A 22,458-nucleotide genomic window follows, 5' to 3' on the forward strand; every position below is an offset into this window, starting at 1 on the left:
GCAGCATATCTCAGGGAGGGAGGACAGAGTGGCAGCATGTTTTTTTGGTGCTTTTTTAAAGAAAAAACGTTTTCTTTAAAAAAGCACCAAACTTTTAGGGTGCGGCCTATATACGGGGCGGCCTATATCCGAGCCAATACGGTATTTAAATTATACGTGAGTGTAATATACCTTATTATGAGTGAACAGAAGTGGCACTAATGCAATACACTGCAATGCTAATCTAGCTAAACAGCTCTGGCGATCAGATCATCTTTTTCTTCTTTCTCCAATTTGCTTTCAGATATTGATTGCAGCGGTAAGGCAGCTTCTCCTGGTGTTTTTCCTCTTTCGATCTTGAAGCTGAATTCCCTTATGTGCGGGACCAATGTCTTCCATCTCTCTAAATGTAAACCAGTAGGTAATGTTTTTACTTTCATATCCAAAAAAACATTTATCTCAAATTCTAGCACAGGCAACAACACACAGATCAATATTATCACATTGGTCCCCGAGAAGTCTGATACCAAGTTTTATAGGCTAAGGTAAAGAGTCTCAAAGGTTTTAGTTTCTTCATTGTGCTTCTACATCCTACGTTATAAGAGTTGGTCCATTAACAGAACCTCTTTGGATAAATCCCAATTTGATAAATATATACAAATAAATAAACAAATGAGGATACAGAAATCATAATTTTGAAAGACCACCAAGGAAGAACCAACAATTATATGGCACAGAAAGTACATATTTTGAGACATCAATGAAAATTAAAATGATCTCTGGCTTTTTATGAGTTCCCTTGATGTTTATATGTGTTTTTAACCCAATTTCATACAGATTGATGCTTCCCACCCAAAAGAGATGTATTACCTCCAAAGCATTCTTTTCTTCGGGTAAATCTTTTTCATTTTTTGATATTTATAAGATGTGTTTGGAGTGATCAGCCAAAGATGTCAAAGATATTTGCACAATGTTTTGATTGTCTCAAATGCAGTTTGACTATTGAACATGTAATATCAGTTGGTCTAAATAGTCGATGAAATGTGAACAGTGGATACACCAAGTTACAAAAGCTGGATGTTTTAGGAAATATGTTTACCGTTCTACATTCCTATTGCAAGTACACAGTGTTTGCCCCGAGATAAACAGTAAAGAGCGAGTCCAGCTGAATATGATTGGGTACTTACTTCGGTTGCGATGGAATGAAACATTTGGAATGTTTTTCAGTCCTTCACAATCACCTGGATCCTCATTGATTATTCCTAAATTTGTGTTCCACTTAGTCCAATTCACCTCATCAACTCTGCAGAGAAAGTCTACTAGTTATGTAAAGTACTCAGAACATTATTTTATAAGATACAGTATGTACTTATTATTAACGTTGACTAAATAGGCCAATTGCAATTAATTACCACTCACTATTAATATAACCATACGGGATAAAAAAAAAAAAACCTCTTACTGTTTACATTCCTAATGGTACAAAAATATGGCCATTACTGCCCCTTGAGTTTGATAACAAACTGTCCCTTTCTGACAGAAATATTGATACCAGTAATTCAAAAAGGTTTGTTTTTTTTCACAGAAACCATTAATTGTAGCTGAGACGAGGCATTGTAAAATATCCCCTTCCATATTCATACATCATGAGCCGTCATTCAAAATTGCCTGCTTAATCTCAAATGTTGGTTGTCCTTATGGTAGAAGGTGACTGGCCCTGGCCCTTTACAATGCATTTATTTTGTAAATAATTTTTTATTTAAGTTTTGCGCTTATTAGAACATACTGGAGTAACTTAAAATAAACAAAATTTAGGAAAATGTGTTACAACTGATATTCAACTACAGATTGATTCCCAATTATTACATTGACTCCAGTAGAAATACCGTACATACTTACTGAAATAAAAATATCTTAACTGGATACAATATTAAGAACAAATTATCAAAATAACCAAATATTACTGGCCTTGTAGCTACTGTACCTTATCGTGAATGAATTAGTTTTATTAATTATCAAGTATTAATTATTATTATTATTTATTGTTTTATATAGCGTCATCAAATTCCATAGTGCTGTACAATGGGTCATTTATATGTCGGTATCTACACATAACCACACATAGTAACTCACATATAGTATGCATAAATATTCATTACAATGCATTTTTAAGTTGACAAGATGCTCCCCTGCATCTGCCAGTTTAGTAAAAATACACACTTGTATTGTACAATACCTTTGCTAATTTAATGCTATTAATATCTATAAATAATACCTAGCTTTTCACTATAATTTTTATTCCTTTAATTATTTTTATTTATAAAAACTTAGTTACAAAAATGTTACTTATGTTACTTTGACTGAGAAAAACATTTAACCATAGTGTGATTCACAATGACTTATGGAAGTACTGATGACATCACCTAGTCATGACGTTGGGTATGACTGAAATTTTGAGTGTAAACACGTCAGCAGTCTTTTTATATGATGTTATTTGTATGGAAACAATTACATACAATTGCAAGAAAAAGTAAGTGAACCATTTGGAATTAACAGCATTTATGTATAAATTTGTCTTAAAAGATCACATGATCTTCATCTACGTTACAATAATGAACAAACACAATCAGTTTCAACCAATAACACACACAGTATTTTATTGTTCTTGACCATATTGAATACATCATTCATACATTCACAGTTTGGGTTGGAAAAAGCATGTGAGCCCCTAGACTTATTACTTCAACAGAAGCTAATTGGAGTCAGGAGTTAACAAAACTGGAGTCGAATCAATGAAACCGGATTGGATGTGTGTTTTAAAGCTACTTTGACATAAAAACACTCACATATTTTGATTTTGCTATTCTCAAGAAGCATCTGCTGATGTTAACCATGCCTCACAAAAAAATAAATCTCAGAAGACCTAAAATCAAGAATTGTTTTTTTGCATAAAAAGAGTTTCCATGTTCATCAGTCCACAGTTAGACAAATTGGAGCGCCTTGACACTTTACAACACTACTGGTAAAATGTTTTGTGGACTGATTGAATTGTTTGGGAAGAACGCGGAGCACTATGTAATGAGTAAAAAAAAGCACCGCCAACCAACATGAAAACATTATCCCAATGGTGAAGTACGGTGGAGGGAGCATCATGATTTAAGGCTGCTTTGCTGCTCAAGAGAGCTATTCAGATCCGGACATCCTAGGAATATGGCTGATCCGTGTAAGGAAGTATAGTCTAAAATTCCTCCTGAAACTTATGCAGGTCTGATTCACTAATACTGCAAGTTCTTGTTTGAGTTTCGACCAGATATTAAATCCTAGAGTTCACTACCCCCCACCCCAGCAATGTGAATGTTTGAATATTGTGTGTGTTGAATAAAGACATCATTGTATGTGTGTTTTTAGCTCAAGCACATTGTTTGTTTATACTTGTGACTTAGATGTATGTCAAATCACATTTATGAACAATTCATGCAGAAAACCAGGTAATTACGAAGGGTTCACTTACTTTGTCTTGCCACAGTGATTGCAAATATTTACTGCACAGGTGTTACTTAACTAACTTAATTAACTAAAGTAAACTAAATAGAAGGGGCAGCAGTGAACAAGGCTATTCCATAGCATAAATATTTTTAACTTCTCAAAACGTGAGACCTTGTTTAATAATAAAGTATCTGTCACTCCGCAGTTACACTCACTCTTTATTGTCTTGTGTTTGTTTTGAGTTGGTCACAGTGCAATATCACCACAGCTTGACACCTTCTGTGATGACTGTTTTGCCTGAATTTTTGGATATGGCTCAATTTCCAGGACTGGGTGATTAGGTGTGCAAGCCCTTCCCAACCAATTATGGCCTCTTTCTCACTTACAAAGCCTTTTATTTAATTTACCTTAAACTACATATCCAGTACTATATAGAGTGCTGTATGTGAGACTTCTCGTTGCCTCTCATATATTTTTTATGTAAGCTGTATTATTTATTTCAAAATAAATTTTATTTTTACGGACTTCACTATATGAGATTTTGTGGTTGTGGTTATGAATCCTTTCAACGACAAATGGGAACGTAACGAAAATATAAGTTCTCTAGTTGTGTATTGAAGCTGTCTTAAACACATTAATGTCAAGTTACCTGAAGCACCACCTGTAATCTTCCTTGCCATCGGGGGTTAGTCCAACTAGGACAGATTTCCCTGATCTGAAAGTATTCCTGAGGAAGTTCATAAAGCTTTTCTCTATATCCAGAATTGTAATAGCTCTCTATAAAGAAAACGTAAACTCAAGTCAATAGATACATCATACAGCATCAATTTCAGAGGCTCTGAAACTTTTTTCTTGGGTATTATATATATATATATATGTATATATATATATATATAATATATTATGCATATATTGTGAAGACCCCAATAACAAATCAGTAATCGGTAGTTAAAAATGCTTGGGGAATTTTTATTCTCTTCTTGATGACAACAATTGTGGATTGCCGTCTATGGATTGTCAGCTATGGTACTAAGGGGCCCTCCGCAGACTACATATTAAATGTTATCAGTTGAAAGGTGTTGTCAGGGAGAGACCCCCACCGTCTTTGTGAACCAGGACTTTAAATTGCTAATTGCATCTGAATGTTTTCAGTGAAGTAGCTCTTACATAACCCTTCTGTGTCATATCTGGCTGCGACAAATTCAGTTAATGACATGATAATTGTATGCACAGCCACATCATCTATAAAAGGCCGCAAGTGCTAATTTATTCAAAATGTGTCATTTTCTTTTAGCCAATTTAGTAAAAACTGAGAGTAATCTTTCAGCAATGGGTTTACCCAATGTTTTTCAATAGTACAAGGGGGTGAAATCACAAATAGACAGCGAATCATTACCTGTAATTTCCAAATGCTTTTGCTTTCTTGAGCAATCTTGCTCACTGTTTCCCCCATCAGTGCTATTAACATGTTAAGCAGAAGGATGTAGGTAAGAATAACATATGTCACCAGCAAAAGAATAAATATGGGTTTGTATTTGTAGTTTTCTGTGAATTCCAAATCTCCCATTCCGATGGCAAACTTGAAAAGCTCTTGGCAGGTGTAGTACAAGTTGTTGTAAGTGGAATTGACAAATTTACAAGGGCGTTTATGTAATGCAATATTCTCATCAGTGTTTTCTCCATCTTCGATGAGTGTAACCAAAGCTGCATAGTATTAAAAAAAATGTAAGAACACCATCTCTGCCTCAGGTCACCTAATGGATTCACATGATGCTTGGCCAGCTTAGGCCTGTCCTGGAGCTGGCTAAACCTCATAGGAATTCTTGTTCCAACAAACATGGCTCCTCTAGATCTATATCATATAATCTCATTTATAAATTGAAATGAGCTAGTTGGAGCACCAGAAAGTCTTCTAATATCACACAGAATCAACCGGTTTACTCTTCGATCAGCAAATAACTGGAGTTACTTGGTACTCAAAAACATGATGATTCCAATTTAAAGGGTACACTGGAAAGTACAAGATGTCCTTGCTCACTGCAAAACATGATAATGTACCAGGAGAGTTTAAAGGTCCAATGATTTATTAGCTCTATCACTAGTCCTGGAGATTTCAAATGTTTATATATATATATATATATATATATATATATTCACACTATACCAAACTGAAAAAAGTTCAGTTTTATCTAAAGCTATATAAAAAAAATTGTCGTTATTGGACAACAATCTCACCAAGCTAACAGGGTTCCTGAAAAATATTTGTAACAACATTATTATTAAACTCCAAAAGCAATTGAATGTACCTGTTACGAAGAACCACCAGGGTTTTAATACTGTGTTTTAAAGAGAAACTAAAAGGCTAATAAAAGGTTTGCATTATGATAAAGGGTAGAATAGTGTAACCTTGAAAAAATTGTGTGTTGTTGCTTTCACTTTCTCAAACCTCACTACACTAAGGGCTCATTGCTTTTTTTCTCCTATATTGTTCTCCTGCCATTTTGTATTGTTTTACATTAATCTTCTATCTTCTCCCATAGAGCTACCACGAAGTGCGAGCAACACCGAGTGCAGCAGTGGCCCCTTGCGGAAGTCTACGAGTGGCACCGGGAAATCTGCAGTTCAGGTTAGGGGGTGGGGGAGGGTGTATGAATGAGTATGCGTGTGATAGCATGTATGTGTTAGTGGGGGAAAGCATTACACAGGGAGGCTGTTTGAGGCTAGGATGCCACAGGCAGGTTGTTTGGGGGCAAAGGTGGCAAAGGTATGCTTCCAATATGGGTGTTGGGTAGACCCTGTGGATGTAGGATACTAAAGGGGGCATTAATTCACAAAGGGGTGCTGGCTGGGGGCATCACATAAATCAATACCAAAGGGAGGGCTGGGTGGTGGGATAAATATATAATGTGGGGCTAGCTGGGGTGTGGAGACAGGGTGACCATATCATGTTTTCCAGGACACATATAAATTTTACATTCTGCTGACCAGCCCAGATAACATGCTGCCCCGCAGTATGGGGTATGTATAGCATCATGGAAAGAACCAACTAGTCAGATATACATGCCTCACGTATATGGCGTCCGGGGGGTGTCAGTGTGGCAGAGCCTGTCCTGGTGTGTGTGTGTGTTTGGGTGTTGGTGTGACATTGCCTGTCCCGGTATGTGTGTTTGGGTATTTGTATATATGTATGTATGTACGTGTGTGTATATATATATATATATATATATATATATATATATATATATATATATATATATATATATATATATATAATATTATTTTTTATTATTGTAATTTTATTATTATTGTATATATGTGTATTTGGTCATCTGTTTCCTGGCACTTTACTTACTCTAGGAATAAATTGAACTATTTATTTATTTTTATTTATCCATAGAAACGTGCTCTTGAATTTTTTGTCACTTCAGAGGACAAAACTTTCTCTAGGCATACTGAGATAAATCTGTGTTGTACAGACATAAATAATAAAAATATACAGTGATAAGATTACCTGCAGCAAACCCAACAAGAAAAAGAATGTAGACAAACATGAAGCGAAGCATGTCCCTTAGGATCATCTGTAAAACAGATAATATTTTTATACATAACACCAATTTTATGTAATTTACCTGAAAATACCTACACTAGTGATACAGCTTTCATTCTCAAGAATAAAACACCACTGCCAAAAACATTCATGATACCCCTAAAGACCAAACATATTTGAGATTATTTAATGTAAGGTACACCATACGTACACCATAGTCTATATAAGAAATTTGTATAATAAAATATTGTTTTCTTTTAAAAATAGTCAATTAAATGAGATTTAGATTTATGCTGGGCAGTCAGATTTGTGCTTTGGAGGTTGTGGGGCTAAAATACTGTACTAATGAAAGACCACCTTTTTTAATTTGTCAAGGAGTACTGGGGCTGACATCACCCCAAGGATTTTTATTTCTCATTAGTAGAGGTAGTAAAATGTTTTATTTTATGTTAGTATCTGTCTTTCTTTATTTCTGATTTACTCCTTTGCTGTGTAATTGTTTTTTCTTGTCAGAAATAACCTAAAAAAAAGTGAGATACTAAGAAAATGTATGATACGTTTTGGATGTAGTAAAAATATATAATGTAACAGATATATATATATTTTTTTTTTTATTGTGGAGATTACCTTAGTTTCTTTGGTAGAAACATTACATCGAAAGATGTGCAAATACTGTATTTGGTCACACAAAGATGACAAAGTGATTTGAAATTATATTGTGGTTATTGTATTTGCATTAACCTTTAGCTGATCAGTATAAGTAAATGTTATCCATGTATACAGTAAAGCAATGTAAATATATCCACATGTTACTGACCTTCTCAATCATCACAGCATAGATGCCCATTTGCTGAAAGCCTCGTGTGTAATATAGTATGTTGATCCAGCTCATTGCTAAACATATGACCATGAAGGCTACGTACTCGTGCCTCCCAAAAAAATACAAGCCTGTAGACACCAGCAGGAAAAGGGACTGAATGAAGCTGGGAAGAAAACGGAGGGTACTCTTAGGATCACTAGAAAGCATTCAATGCATTCTATTGAAAAAAAAACACTTAACCAACTTAACACAAATATAAAGCGCATGCAGTATCTTGTTAATTTGCTTTTATTTCTCTCTGTCTCTCTCTCAAAAGCAGAACATCCATATGATACAATAACAATAAAAAATATACACTAGAATATAAATTTAAATATGCAAACTGACTACACTTCTGAACAGCGTAAGATGAGCCATGTAGTAGAACTATATCCATAATTTTAGTTACTTACAATAGAACCTCACTGTAGCTGTCAACGAGCAAAGTCTTCAGAGAAGGATGTCTCTGCATAAAGTACTGAATCTAGGAGAACAGATTGTGCGCTTAGAGGTAGAGTATAATATGAAATGAAATTGCAAACATTTGAACCATTTTTCTTTATAGAACCCTTGCTGTGCATTAGATATGAAGAAAGAGATAATACTTTAGGCCATTTAATATAAAGATGGAAGCTACATAACCTAAGTGTGACATTCAGTCCGCTTTTTGCTGTCTAATTCTTCTGGACACTCTCTGTATTGGTATCTGTGTCTACTTGATAATATTTATCACAATATGAACTCTATTTGTAGTGGTTATCCTCAAGATAACAGTATTTTAGCATATGAAATCACCAACTCCTGTAAATTAGGTGAGTCTGCTTAGATCAGTAAGTAAACATTTTTACCACCACATTGATAGGGGATTTAATAGTGATAGTAGTCCTCTATGGATTGAACCACATATTATTACCACCAATTCCCCAATACACTACTACATATAAAAAATATTGGTTATTAAGGTATGGTGATCCAGTGGCCCCATCAGGGCTGGCTTCAGGAGGATACAACCGGTACTAGTGGAAGTGGCCAGCGGGGTCACGTAATGTGCTGTGCATGACCCCGTTGTAGTAGGGACACTGGTGTTAAGGAGAACCAGCACTTCCCATTTATAACAGTAGGTTGGAATATAATGTCATTTCCTGGCACTTAGACATAGCGTGTGAGGACCTTGAGGGAGCAGAATAGCTGGCACTGGCCTACCCCCTCCTGAGCCAACAAAGGTAGGATGTGTGTACGTTTTAGTAAGTTAGAGTGTGAAAGTATGTTGCTGTATATGTTTGTATATAAGTGTGTTAGCTTGTGTGTATCTTGTGTGTATATAATGTATATTGTTAGAGTCAGTGGGTGAGTTAGTGTATGTTGTTGGATAGTGTGTGCATGTATATAAGAGTGTGGTGTTTGTGCTTGTGTGTTGGTGTTGTGTGTGTTACTGTTTGGCAACAACATGACTGTGTATTTCCCCATGTAGCTTTAGAGTGTGTGTCGGTATGTTGGGTTAACATGCCTGTGCATTAGTGCATAGTGTTAGCGTGTATGTGTGTTACTGTAAGGTATTAATATTTGCGAGGATGTATGTGTCTGGTATGATATGTGTTAGATTATGTAAGTGTATGGTGTTAGCAGGTGTGCCTGGGTGTCAGCATATGATATTATTGTGAGTTTGTGTGTCAGCTTATGGTGTTGGAGTGTCATGGGTGGACATATGGTGAGTGGAACCTGGTATAGGCAGAGGAGGTTCAGGAGAAAGAATGTGTGTGTAGGTAAGTGTATGGTGGTAGAGTGAGTGGGTGTTAAAGGGAGTTTCCGCGTTGGTATGTATGCATGTTAGTTAAAGGGGGGCCTTGGAGAAATACTGCACAACAACGCCACTAACCCTAGGCTTTGCCTCTGTTCTCCAAAGGTGTGCTAATGGCAGGGCCGGCCCCACAATGGAGCCGAGTGGGGTAACTGCTCCAGGCGGCACTTTTGAAGGGGCGGCACTTTGCCGCCCCAAGCCCTTTTTTTTTTTTTTTAAAGCAGAGGAGAGAGAGAGCGCGCCGAGTGGTTTTCACTTACCAAGTTGTTGTCAGGGTCCGGCAACCCGGCACGGTACCCGCCGGGATCCGGCGACCCGGCACGGTACCCGCCGGGATCCGGCGACCCGGCGCGGTACACGGCAGGGTCCGGTGACCCGACGCGGTACCTTACCTGGATGCCCGCTACACGCGTCTCCTGCTGGTCTCTCCGTCTGGCCGGCTTCTGCTAGACGCGCGCGCGCCCTCTAGCAACTTTATTAGTTCCCCAAACAGTGTTCGCGGGAACTCGCCGCTGTAGCCTCCCACTCGGGGGCGGAGCTTCCCCCGAGCGGCAAGTTTAAAACCGAGCACTGAGCTTTGCTCAGTGCTCAGTTATTGTGCTTCCTGCCATTTCCTGAGTGCGTTCCTTGTGATTGATTCTCCGTGTACCTACCTGGCTTTCCTCTGACCTTGCTCCTGCCTGACCCTTATCAACTAACGGCTTGTGTCCTGACTTTGATTTGCCTGATCCTCCTGTACCTCGCTGCCCGCCTGTGTATCGTATCTCGGCTCGTGTCCTGACTTTGGTTTGCCTGATCCCCCTGTACCTCGTTGCCCGCCTGTGTACCGTACCTCGGCTTCCTGACACCGCTTGGGCCTTGTCTGCTAACGCCTCTGCCCTGCATATTGAGCTCTGTTCCTGATTGAACTTATCCTTTCCGGTTTGTTCCTGACAGTTGTACACGCTCGGCGCCCCTCTCTCTCCTCTGCGAGCCCTCTAGCTTGGTCTCGGTGCCGGCTTGTAATGCTGAGTGCTGGAAGATGACGTAATTTCCGGCGCTCAGCATTACAAGCCGGCACCGAAACCGAGCAGGGAGACTCACCGCAGGACTGCTGAAGGGTAAGTACAAGGGGTGGGGGGTAGATAATGGGGGTGGTGGCAGGGAGGGAGAGGAAGGGTAGATAATGGGGGGGGCAGCATTTTAAACTTCGCCCCAGGTGGCATTTTGTCTTGGGCCGGCCCTGGCTAATGGTAGGATCTTATGGTGGAGTGATGGGTGGAGCAATGCATGGGACATAGGGTGGGCTAAAGGGAGGGGTATAAAGCCCTGAGCCACAAGGAACAATAAAAATTGCATTTTACAGGGTAGCTAGGTAGTATACATAGTCTGATTTATAGTATTGCTGTCTATGCATATGTGAAAAATAAATGAATTGAATGAATTATCCAATTGTTTTTTTATTCAAAAGAATGTCATATAATGGTAAAGGGAATCGTCATTTATGTTTAACCCCTTAAGGACAATGGGCGGTCCCTAAACCCATTGAAAACAGTGACATTTTGAGCCCGTACATCGGGCTTTGTCATTAAGGGGTTAAGATGGTGCTAACAATGTGGGGTCCTGAGTGACATAGTTATGTATACTTACTGCTCGGAAAAAAAAATAGATCCCTCCAATAACGGTGATTATCTCCCCAGTGACTCGAAGATAGCTTTCTGAAGTGATTGGGAAGGGTGGCTAAAAATATAAAAAAACCAGAAGACATTGTTATTTAGGTTTTAGCATCAAAACTGGGTTTCTCATCATTATATTTCATAATATGCAATGGATATTCTAAAGCACAACATAAACTGTTCTTTCCTACAGATGTTCTCCCAGCCTTCATTAAAAATTGAATACTGCATATGTCAGATATACTCAGGGCTGCCCCAGGCTTTGCTAGATCCATTTTATATACATGTTTATTTAAAATAATTTTAAATATACCTAATTTAAGCCTAAAGATTGTATGGCCTCATGCATAACAGGAGCCCGCTCACCTAATTGCAAGTACCTGCTGTCCTCATGAAGGGCCAAGAAGAGTCAAGTGGAGCTTCCAATCTCCCTCCCGCAGGTCCAAGAAGGGTAGGGAGCTGGAACATAGCCACGTATACCACTCCCCCCTAACTGAAATCTGTAAGGGCCACAGGGGCCTAATAACATTTTCCCCCAGGGCGGTAGTTTAGTTTGACTTGTCCAGGAGCAGACTTGGATATATCTCATCACTACATAATATTTGGCATTTTATAAATACAGGCTTAACTAGGATATATTGTAAAAATACATCAAATAGGTCTATTTTTGCATGTATATTTTATTCCATGTTTTACCAGTGTAGTCTTGTTTTTCTATTTCTCAAATGTATTCTTTTTTTTTCTCCTGTTATGCCCACTATCATAAACACCTCATCATGAAACAAACTATTGCACAGCTACAGAACTGGTATTATTTTCCATTTGTAATTAACAAACCGAACCTACATTTCCATGCACCGGCCTGTGGTAGGCAGCTATTGTAAAGATAATAACATATGCCACATATGCCATGAAGTTGAAATAGAATATTCGTTTAACAAAACGGTCCCATTTGTCTTGTAACAGGTTATTGAGAGGCTCCACTAGCAGCATGTCATGGCGATTCTATGTAAAAAAAAAATATATGATTTTAAACAAACAATTACTTGTTTTCATTTTCAATAAGAGTGCCAGAATAAAAAAGAGTATTGCCTAAACTTAAGAACATGATCCTGCATTAAATAAAGGTAAACACAGAAAAAGATTTTTGGATGTGCATAAGATTATCCTAAAGAATTAATAATAATAATAATAAAAATATCATTGAAGAAGGTAAGGCTAGATGGGCTAACTTTTTATTTTTGCCATTACCAGGTATCAATATGAGATTATATCGAAGGTAGCTATTGAATTACAACCACTTAATATTGGGAAATATTTTCTCCACCAATCCAGTGGTTTGGGTCAAATTAGCTGTAATTTTACTACATACAGTTATAACATATGTTTCCCAAGTGTAAATAATGAAAACAGAAATATTGTAATGACCTCATACTCACCGGGGTCTCATTGCTGTAAGCAATAATTTCAAGAACGGAATTCTTGTCTGTGGTATCGACACCTGACAGATCATATAAAGAAGAGTGAACTGGTCCATAAGCCCACTCGGTAAACTTTCGTGAAAGATGTCTGCACTCAGGATTTTTAATCTCTCTCCTGAGAATATAGGCAAATACCTTGAAGCGTAATATAAGAAAAATCGAGAGTATTACATTTTCTAATTGTAGGTTCTAGTTGATTTCCAATCTCTGATTAATTACATCTTTTATTTCCTAGGTAACAATGTTTTGACAGATATTGTAGAAAATAATGTTTTCAGAATAGTATAATTAAGATGCGTGATATCCTTTTCCGATGGTACTATGTCCCCTCCAGACTTTCCAATATTTTCCCGTCAGTTTCTCCCCTGTGCTGGTGACTTTGTGGCCAAAGAAGTACAATGGCTCACATTTGGTGGAACTGTCCTGAGGAATCTTTGGATTGAAGTTTTTGAGTTTATTAACAAATTGCTCCCAATCCCGGTCGCTATCTCCGTTACTGTTGCCCTGTTAGATAGATATGCTCCCTTCTGACCAGGACTCACCTTGTCACAAACTTTCCGTTCATGTCCTTCTGGTGGCGAAGGGTTGTATTGCTAGAAGATGGAAAAACCCTGTACCCCCCACGTTACAGGAGGTTCTCTACTCTTTGGTCACTACTCATACCTACGAATACATGGCACATTAGGCTTTGGGTACCTCACACATTTTCAAGTGACCTGGGACAGATGCGACCAATTCTATCTGGATACCTTTAGGGATGCTCCCTCTGGATTCCTTCTGCATGCCATGCATACTCCTTGGTGTTTGAAGGCTGTCCGCTCCTTGTAATCCTCTCAAGGTCCTTTCTCTGATTTTTTGGTGTCTCCAGATTAAAACCAAGAGTTCCTATGTATTACTGATATGACACTAAATTCCACTAATGCACAATCCCATGTTTACCTCTTTACATCTTTAGTGTTCGTCTATTATTCTACATCCCAGACTCATATCAAACAAACTCATATTAGCCATGTTTACAATACACACATTTGGAACCATTTGAAACCTGAAGCAAAGTTTGTACTTACCCCGATCTTGCCAGTTTTTGCTGCCAAAGTCAGTGGTGTTAGACCTTTCTTGTTGCAAATATCTTCCAGTCTCAGTGAAGGTTTAATTTGTGCTCCCAGCACCAGAATCTCATTGTACATTTTGGTCACAAACTTTGTGTTCTCCTGAGTATTGTCAGCGATGTCTACCAGTGCGTGCAGAACCGTGTTTCCATAAGAATCCCGAGCAGCAATATCAGCTGGAGAGTACTGATTCTGTAGTAGGTATCGGACTATCTCTATCTGATTGGTGCATGCTGCTAAGGACAGCGGCAGCTCACCTGTTGAGAGGTGTAGAATGACAAAGGGCATAAAATGTATTATGTATTCTTAATATAGGTGCTTGCTATTGTCACATGTTGATGATGAAAATTGAGTGTCACCTTCAGCTTTGGGTTTATTGAGATGTAAGGAAGCTGAGCTGAAACATCTCAGCTAACTAACGCAACTCCAGTGTTATTGTGAGGCGTGGGTAAATGAGAAGAAGTCTGGAACCTTTTGGGCAAAGACTTGAGTGTTTCGGATTTGGACCAAAGGATAATTTATCAGGAAGAGATAAAAAACTCAATGTGTTAATGGAATGAGTAGTCTGTTTTTAGTATGTATATGGTATGTATATGGTGTGTTTTGGGGTTACATTACACAGTGTTTGCTTACAAAGCATACAAACCTCATATAGGTTTATGGTAGAGCTGCAAAAATAATTATGGGCTGGAGGACTAGCACAGAACATGAACAATGTTCTTTACAGTTTCTTATTTTATGACTTTGATAACTGAAAAATGCCTGCAGTGGTTTGCATGCAGTAAAATTGGACTCGATCAAAAATTGGGCCAAACCCTGTTCACAAATGTTCTCACCAAAATAGAAACCAGGTCTTCCTTTTGTCTTTCTGAAGAATTCACCATCGGCTCTTGCGTGGACATCTGCTCCATGTTGTAACAGCAACTCAACGAGGTCCATATTCCTTCTTTCAATAGCTATATGCAGAGCTGTCTGACCTTGTAAAAACATCAGAACCATCTCCAAATTAACTTACAGCTAGAAACAGTATCAATAAACCATATGATCAGTTAAATACTTTTATATATTATGGCTTCATTTGTATGACACAGAAAATGAAACATGACAGCAAATTATGCAATCTTTCACCCAGGTATAGGCTACGTAGCAGATTTAGGGCCAAAGTTTAGTTATGTCTGAAATGAACTACAATGCTTTCTGTTAATATCATTACATAACTATATTTTTAGCCACAAGTGAAAAAATTATGCTTATGTACATTTTGACATCATCTACATACAGCTAAAAAGCTCTAGCAAACGTACATTTTTTCTGGCCATCACTATGAGAGGAGTTATGGAAAATAAACAATGTAACCCAACTGAATTAATTGGTTTCCAATTCTGCAGTGGCACTTTCCAGCTTTTAAATGTTGTTAAGGGAACCGATACATCTCACCAAACCACACATGGATACATATTTAGTGCTTTATTCATAAGTCTAGCAGCGGTTGTTTTCTTAACGTAGTCCATAGATGCTGATCTATATTTTAGCTTTGGATGGACAGAAATGCTTGGGCTACATGACTGCAACTAGTTATGCAGTAAAAATCACAAAAAATTTAAGAAAAACCTTTTGCTGTCCCCTTACTGCTCCTCAACTTTTGTTTCTGCAAGACCAAGTTCTTAGGCTTTCACTACTTTTTGTGCCCTATTCAACCATTGTACAGCACTGTAGAATATGATGGTTCTACATAAATCAATAAGTAATAATATGTTGGGTTACTGGCAGTACAAATGCCAACAGGGTCCATAGTGCTTTTGGATCCTAACTAGCATTTTTTTTGGCAAATTATTTGTAATACCAGTTTAATATTGTAATAAAATATTGTATTATTAGTGCATCTTAAAATTAATTATTTTTTGGTGGCAGCTGGGATAGAACATCTTGTTCTTATATTAATACTAATACTAGTTACATACTAACTCTTTTTTTAACTTTTGTCATGACCCAGGTAAGCAGGTCGGGTAGGAGCCCAGTAGCAGGGGATACAAAGGGTTCCGTTTGTACCCCACGATGCATGACGGTAAGTGGGGTGGTACGGACAGGCGCAATAAAACACAGTACAAACAGAAGACGTGGAAAGGTACTGTATTAATATAGGTGATATGACCAGCAAGTAAAGGCAGAAAGTCTCTAGGCAGGATGCCCACTGGCAGGGCTGACGGATACGGAGGCCCACTGGATGGGCTGATGGCAGGAGGCCCACTGGCAGGGCTGATGGCAGGTACAGGCAGGTAGCTCACGGTACAGGCAGGTTGCAGGTACAAGGCCAAAGCAGAGCGGTTATCACACTACAATGCAAAGGCCCTGACTGCAGGGGTGGGCAGGCTTATAAAGGCTGAGCTAATTAGATAGCAAGGTGCACCTGGACATGATAATCAGCCAGAGAGGTCCTGAGTGGCAAGGGCGGCCACTAGTGGTTGACAACGGGAATGAGTCCAGCCAGCGAAGGGTGAAAACGTGACAACTTTTCTGCTGGGGTACAGCAGTTATATCTTACTTAGGTAAAAACATTGCTATAAATGTACAGAACTGAAGCCACATGATGTAACCATTTACATGTTTCTCATCTGCATATGAATAGTGCTGCAGAGATATATAGAGGGCCATTCCAGTAATAGATCTCATTTTAGATGGGATCCTCAATTAAGCCATCTATATTATAAAATAACAAAACTGTTTCCTTCAAGGTCCTTCTACTCACCCCTGTAGTAGGTGTCCGTGTAAGCTGAGTTAACAAATTCCTTGAGATTGTTGGTTTTCTCTGCAATTTCCAATAATAATGGAATGGTGCCATTCTTCCCATAACTCAAATTCAACATAGCTTTCAGCAGACATGTTTTGCCAGTCTCTGGTTCTAAGAAATAACAATGTTGTTTTAGATTTTTAATCAGAACCAGGGCCCTAATACAAGCCCAATTGGAATAGTCCCACGGATGGGTCCTAGGATAAAAAATGAATACCAGTCCAAAATATCATAGGGCAATTATAATGCAGCACATGGAGTGGGGTCCTAGCCTCATACTTTTTAAATCTTCAGGTCTCCTTAATAAATACGCTACCACCACAAGGTCCCATTGATTATAATCCGCATAGTCTTAGTAAGATTTTGACATACTGTAAATGATTTGCCACATTGATGCAATTCATGTACTTTCAGCTATCTTCCATATCTTCCTCAATTATTCTTTGGTCTGCTCAAGATACAACCTTACTGCAAAAACTCTTCTAGTTCCAAAACTATGAATTTTCAGTTTCCAAATCTTTCTTTGGGTGATTTGAATAATTACTAAGGAATGCCATGGAAGATGTAATCCAGATGTTATTGCCATATGATCGGTCTAGGACCCGTATTTCCCATATTTGCAATGCGTGAACGAGGAGTTTAGCACTAAAGAAAATGATGAGTGGAGACCTTTTGTTTTTGATAGGCTTAAAGAGCTGTAAATGACAGGTGGATATAATGGAGGATCTGTGTTTGTCATAGTGGCAGGAGGAACCAAAATGTGCATATTGCGAGCTGTAGGCAACAGTAGGAACTAGTAGATGATAAATGGGGAGAAGATAGAAATGAGATAAGCCTAAGCACATACACGTCCACAAGTAGGTGTCAAGTATTATGACCAAATAGATATAATCATAGAATCTGATGGCAGATAAGAACCATCTAATCTGCCTACATTTCCTGAGGTTAAAACTAATCAGCCATTTGTCTTGTCTCAGATTAAGGATATCCGCATGCTTTATGTCTGTCCCATGCATGTTTTAATTTAATTTCCTCACTGTATTAGCTTCTACCACCATCTTAATAAAGTAGGCAACCTCCTGAGTAACAGGTACAGACAAAGTGTCTCTACAAATACAATGATGTCTGTGACCATGAGATTTTGTTGAGGTTGTGAATTAAATAAATTGGCAATACTTAATGACTATGGATATACACATATTAAGATCCTCAGCTATTTCAAACAATTTTTCACTGGCAAGGTTTATGAGTAATAAAATTCACACATGCTTCCAGTACAAAATGATTACCAGCTTAATACCTTTGAACTCTTCGTTGGTAAGACGCTTCTGACTTTTCGACAGATACACGAGTAGATCATCCAGCTCATCACAATCACCATAAGCTGCAGCTTCGAAAATCCTTTTCCGGTCATACAGCTTAAATGTTCTGTCCTTACAACTTATTGTAGACTCAACAGATGAGCTTTGCCTGTTATGTTAATATAAATCATTACATATTTACCTGCATGTATGTTTTTTCTCTTACTCATTGTGCACAAAAGAAATAATGCATGTCATCCTGCTACAAATTATAGAAATATGAATACAGATCAAGCATAACATTCCTCATGTAATGCTTATAATAGTTCTTTCTAGTTCTTTGGTATTAAAAGTATCAGATCTCTGAGCTTAACTGCCATCAGAAAAAAGGGAGTGGCAGCAACCAATTGCATGCATGTTGGAAAAACATCCATGTTCATATCCCAAACATTTGATTTGCGTAGTCCCGTTGATTGGGAGAATGGGAGGTCTACTGAGCATGGTGAAGAAGTGTACTGTTCAAAGCTCCCTGCGTTTAGTAGAGTTTAGTAAACTCCCTTAACTAAAGAATGACTGCACAGATTTGCAATTAACATGAAAATGGGGCAGAAGTGCTCATTTGAGTTTCGTAGTAGTTTGTGTAATACTAAAAACCAATTACTTCCCTGAATCTACCTATATTTCCTTATTCCTTCTTCTAAGGTTGCCAGAACCAGGGACCTTTACCATATTCACCTGGTTACAAGTTAAGAATTCTAGGTCATGTTTGCAAATATTCTATTTGGAATATGTAGCACTATACAGCTGTACATTATTAAAGACTTTAGCAGAACTGAACCAGAAATGATGTCATAAAAGTATCACAATGAATACTATAAATCATTTAATAATATTATATAATAATAAACTGTATACCAGGCATATGGTAAATTGCCCATAGTAAAATCTACAGTACATACCTGACCAGTGGGTTACTATATTTAGTTTTTTCACAGTTTAAGTGAAATTTGATGGCTGGGGCCATTTTACATTCGACCTGGTACACGGAGTCCATGGGAGCCATATCTCGTTCTGAGTCTGTTTTGCCAAAACGTCGACCCTTAGGTTTTGGCGAGCTGAAGAAGGCATATTTGGCGTGTCGTAGCTTTGCACAATGGCTACCTTCGGAGATGCCCAGGTTGGTGTCGTCACTGTGTGAGTCATTAGCTGACACATTTGTCTCTTCAGTATGGTCTGTTTCATCAATTTCAGAAGAACTACCCATTTTCTTTAATTTTTTGGTCTGATGCATAGTAAATAAAATAGCATATACAGCTGAGTGGTTATGCACTGGGAAAACATGTATATAGATTCATATTTTCTGTTATATACAATACTGCTCATTATAAGGAGTCCTCTTAGAATCCCTGAATAAACCCCAACAGTTATATCATACTGATAAAACTCTACCATAAAGCAATAACTACAGGATTGAGAGCTAGGGTGGCAGACAAATATCACCTTGCAAGCTATATTGATTAACTGAACATGGACATTAGCATTATTTACCTCCCAAGTGTCCCTGATTAGGTGCGTCTTTAAAACCAGAAGAATCACATCTTCTATAAGTGTATCACAGTGTTCTACGGTCGTAAAAAGGTACAGTAATATGTACAAAAACAATGGGTTTAAACAAGATTATGTGAATAAAATACATTTTGTTTCTTCTAAATGCCTTACTCAGTTGCATAATTATCCATGGGCAGGCCATAAAGCACTACAGCAAAAGTATCCATCTTTGACCATTTCAAATGCTGGGAGATATAGCATTACCAGTAACTGATGCTGATTTATGTTTATGTATTGTGCATTGTATCACATGGCAAAAATTGAGTTTGCTGCCTATGACAAACCACTCTGTAGAAGACACAGCTATGCAGCCAACCCCTTCATCCCAATCAGTGGTAGGGAAGAACTCCCACTGAAATCAAGGAAGCACTTTCTGTGGACAATACCACATCTGTCTTATCCATTACAGTGTTTATGATAGCTTGCCGGGTCCCCTTAAGTTTCCAACACTGTCGATTCTATTTCTGCATGTGGATGGGGAAAGAGGAAACCTCTAAGGCAGGAAGGGCCTACGTTTCTTTACCAAACTTCTGATGTCTGTACTATTGTGGTCCTTAAGAAGGCTGACTTATCTAGGATTAGTAGGACAACTAGTTATTGAGGATAAGGAAAATTGTTTTTGCTGAATAATCTGCATAGAATGTTTGATCAGAGTAGTAGAAAAGTAGTAGAGAAGAACAACATTCATTTTAGTGGAGAATTAAGCTAATTAATTCTCCTGTTAAGGTTGGCCTGCATAAAAAGCACAGTGCCAGGTTTGCCCCCAAACCACATGTGAGTGCCACCTTTGCCCCCAAAACAGCTTATCAGTAACCTGCATATGACCCTGCCCACACCACTTACTTGCAGGAGTGGTGTGTCTGTCTTCCCTTCATGCTGTGTGCAGACTGGTATGCACACAGCACGGATGTGATGTCACTTCCTGCATGCTGGATCAGTCAGACACAGTGTGTATCATCTGATCAGACACTCTACACTCTCCATGCCACTAGCTGAAGGTACTACCAGCATCTAGGTGCTTTAAAGGGGCAGACTAATGGCAGTCTAGGACCTTGTGACCATGATTGTTACACCCCTTCCCCTACTGTGCAATTAAAAATGTCTAATATTAGCAACTCAACAAGTAAAACTAATGTATATACACACCAACATGGCTAGTTGATGGCTAGCATCAGGGTTAGACTAGGAATGACAAAGTGGCCCTGGCACACTCTGACACTAGAGCAGTAATAAGGGTAAGTATGCGTGCTATTGGTCGCCTGCCCACTGGGCTTTTGCTGGCTGTGCCAGGTGACAAGTCAATGGTAGCACAGGGAATTTAGGATGTCAAATTATGAAATTTTATGCAACACTAATCAGGGGCAGTCAGGGGTTCTTAGTAGGATGCACTGTATACTAATAAAATTGCTCAATTATGTGTCCCATAATTCCATGCCAGTATGCAATAGATATAATTTAATTAAATAGAATTTTTAGGATTCTGATGATCTACAGTAAAATACTAATTTCCAGAGCCATTTTTTTTTTAACATCACTCACAAACATGTGGTCATATATGGCACGTCAGAGCGTGCAATACTCCAAGCCACACGGAATATGGTTCCTTGGTTAAGCTTCTAGACCTCTAGTTGCCATTGGAAATCAGTCCCAGATCCCTCAGAAGACTGCATTCACCAAAGAACACTTCATAGATGTACACCAGCACCTGTTTGACATAAAAAGATTATCAAACTAGTGTTTGATAACAATACCTAGTGTATATATGTATGCATTTATATACTTATTTTCAGTAATGTCCTCATTGCTTTAATTTTTAAGAGTTTTTGCTATTTTTGTAATCAGGGCTGTATTTAACATAAAGCAGACAAGCCTTAGGGACCTCTGGCAGCTGTGCCACAATAGTCTGGAGGTGGATATCTATGCACCAACTAACATATACCTCTTCAGTAACACATCTTCATGGTCTGCTCTTTACCTGCTGTTACAGAACTCTGGTAATGAGGTAATATCTAGGCTCCTTGCAGTAGTAAGCATACCAACCTCCACTCTGTCTCACACCCAGGATGATTGGAAGGCCCAGGAAAGCTTGACCCAGGCCCCATATAAAGATGACCCTGTTCAAAATCCGGATAACTTCATTGGGTTATTAAGCTGAAGTTTCGATTAAGGATGGGCAAAACTTCCCACCACAAAGCGAAGCATGGAGAACCGCACTTCCTACAAGAATTCTACGGTCTACAATGAAAATACATTAAAGCAGAACAGATTGAAGCCAGTCAGAGGTTGAATGTTGACTTAAGTATTGTTTTTGTAAAATATCCCTGTTAAACTATAAATAAAACACCAAAAAGGTTTAGGTGGTGGCACTATGTTTTCAAATCAAAGCCCCTCTCACAATATTCACTAAGGATGAGTTTGTAGGAGAGTTAAACATTTCATCCCCCTGATATCATACTACGTTATGAAGAGTCAGCCCCAGAAAGGACCTTCTGAAAGGAGTGCACAGCTGACCCTACATAATGCATAGCTATATCAGCAAGGTTAGTTTTAAGACATCTCCCATGTTACCTATGTATTATACAGGGCCAGACCATCCCTTTCTGCAAGAGCACCTCAATGAGGGTAGTCCTTCTTAAAGTATAGTAATATTAAATATTTGTAATGTACAGCTCCTCCAAACTCACTCTTTGGTATATAAAAAACAAATATGTCAACATTAAAATAGTAAAGGTAAAAAAAAAAGAGTTGGGCAATGCTGGTTGCTGGAGCATAATATATAGTTTCACGATATCGTATTCCATCCAGCTGTGGATGATTATGAAACCTTTATATGCCCGTTCAATCAAT

At 38.3% G+C, this 22,458-nt stretch overlaps 1 protein-coding gene across 1 annotated transcript; it reads right to left on the reverse strand.

The window, feature by feature from the left end:
- Nucleotides 1–227: 227 nt before the first annotated feature.
- Nucleotides 228–19,273, reverse strand: LOC149286059 (transient receptor potential cation channel subfamily V member 1-like). The gene is made up of 15 exons (XM_089494403.1): nt 18,963–19,273; nt 18,003–18,172; nt 16,661–16,813; nt 14,751–14,891; nt 13,873–14,171; nt 12,764–12,940; nt 12,171–12,329; nt 11,299–11,388; nt 8,285–8,355; nt 7,830–7,995; nt 6,977–7,043; nt 4,862–5,169; nt 4,115–4,242; nt 1,167–1,282; nt 228–382 (listed from the first exon to the last, which is right to left on the reverse strand). The coding sequence occupies exons 1-15, from the start codon at nt 19,265–19,267 to the stop codon at nt 228–230; spliced, it is 2,505 nt and encodes an 834-aa protein (XP_089350529.1). The 5' UTR covers nt 19,268–19,273.
- Between the last annotated feature and the right edge of the window lie 3,185 nt (nt 19,274–22,458).

The sequence above is a fragment of the Sceloporus occidentalis genome, unplaced genomic scaffold (genome assembly GCF_023333645.1).
Source record: "Sceloporus occidentalis isolate IW3139 unplaced genomic scaffold, rSceOcc1.0.p SCAF_72, whole genome shotgun sequence".
NCBI lineage: Eukaryota > Metazoa > Chordata > Lepidosauria > Squamata > Phrynosomatidae > Sceloporus > Sceloporus occidentalis.

Bases quoted from the DNA above. Each gene is read 5' to 3' on its own strand.
- LOC149286059 (XM_089494403.1), bottom strand. From the start codon at position 19,267: ATGGGTAGTTCTTCTGAAATTGATGAAACAGACCATACTGAAGAGACA. The intron at 5,170-6,976 runs GTAATCTTATCA...AATACTATGCAG, and splicing joins TCTTGTTGGGTTTGCTGCAG to CTTTGGTTACACTCATCGAA. The intron at 4,243-4,861 runs GTAATGATTCGC...TTTTCTTTATAG, and splicing joins AAAGCATTTGGAAATTACAG to AGAGCTATTACAATTCTGGA.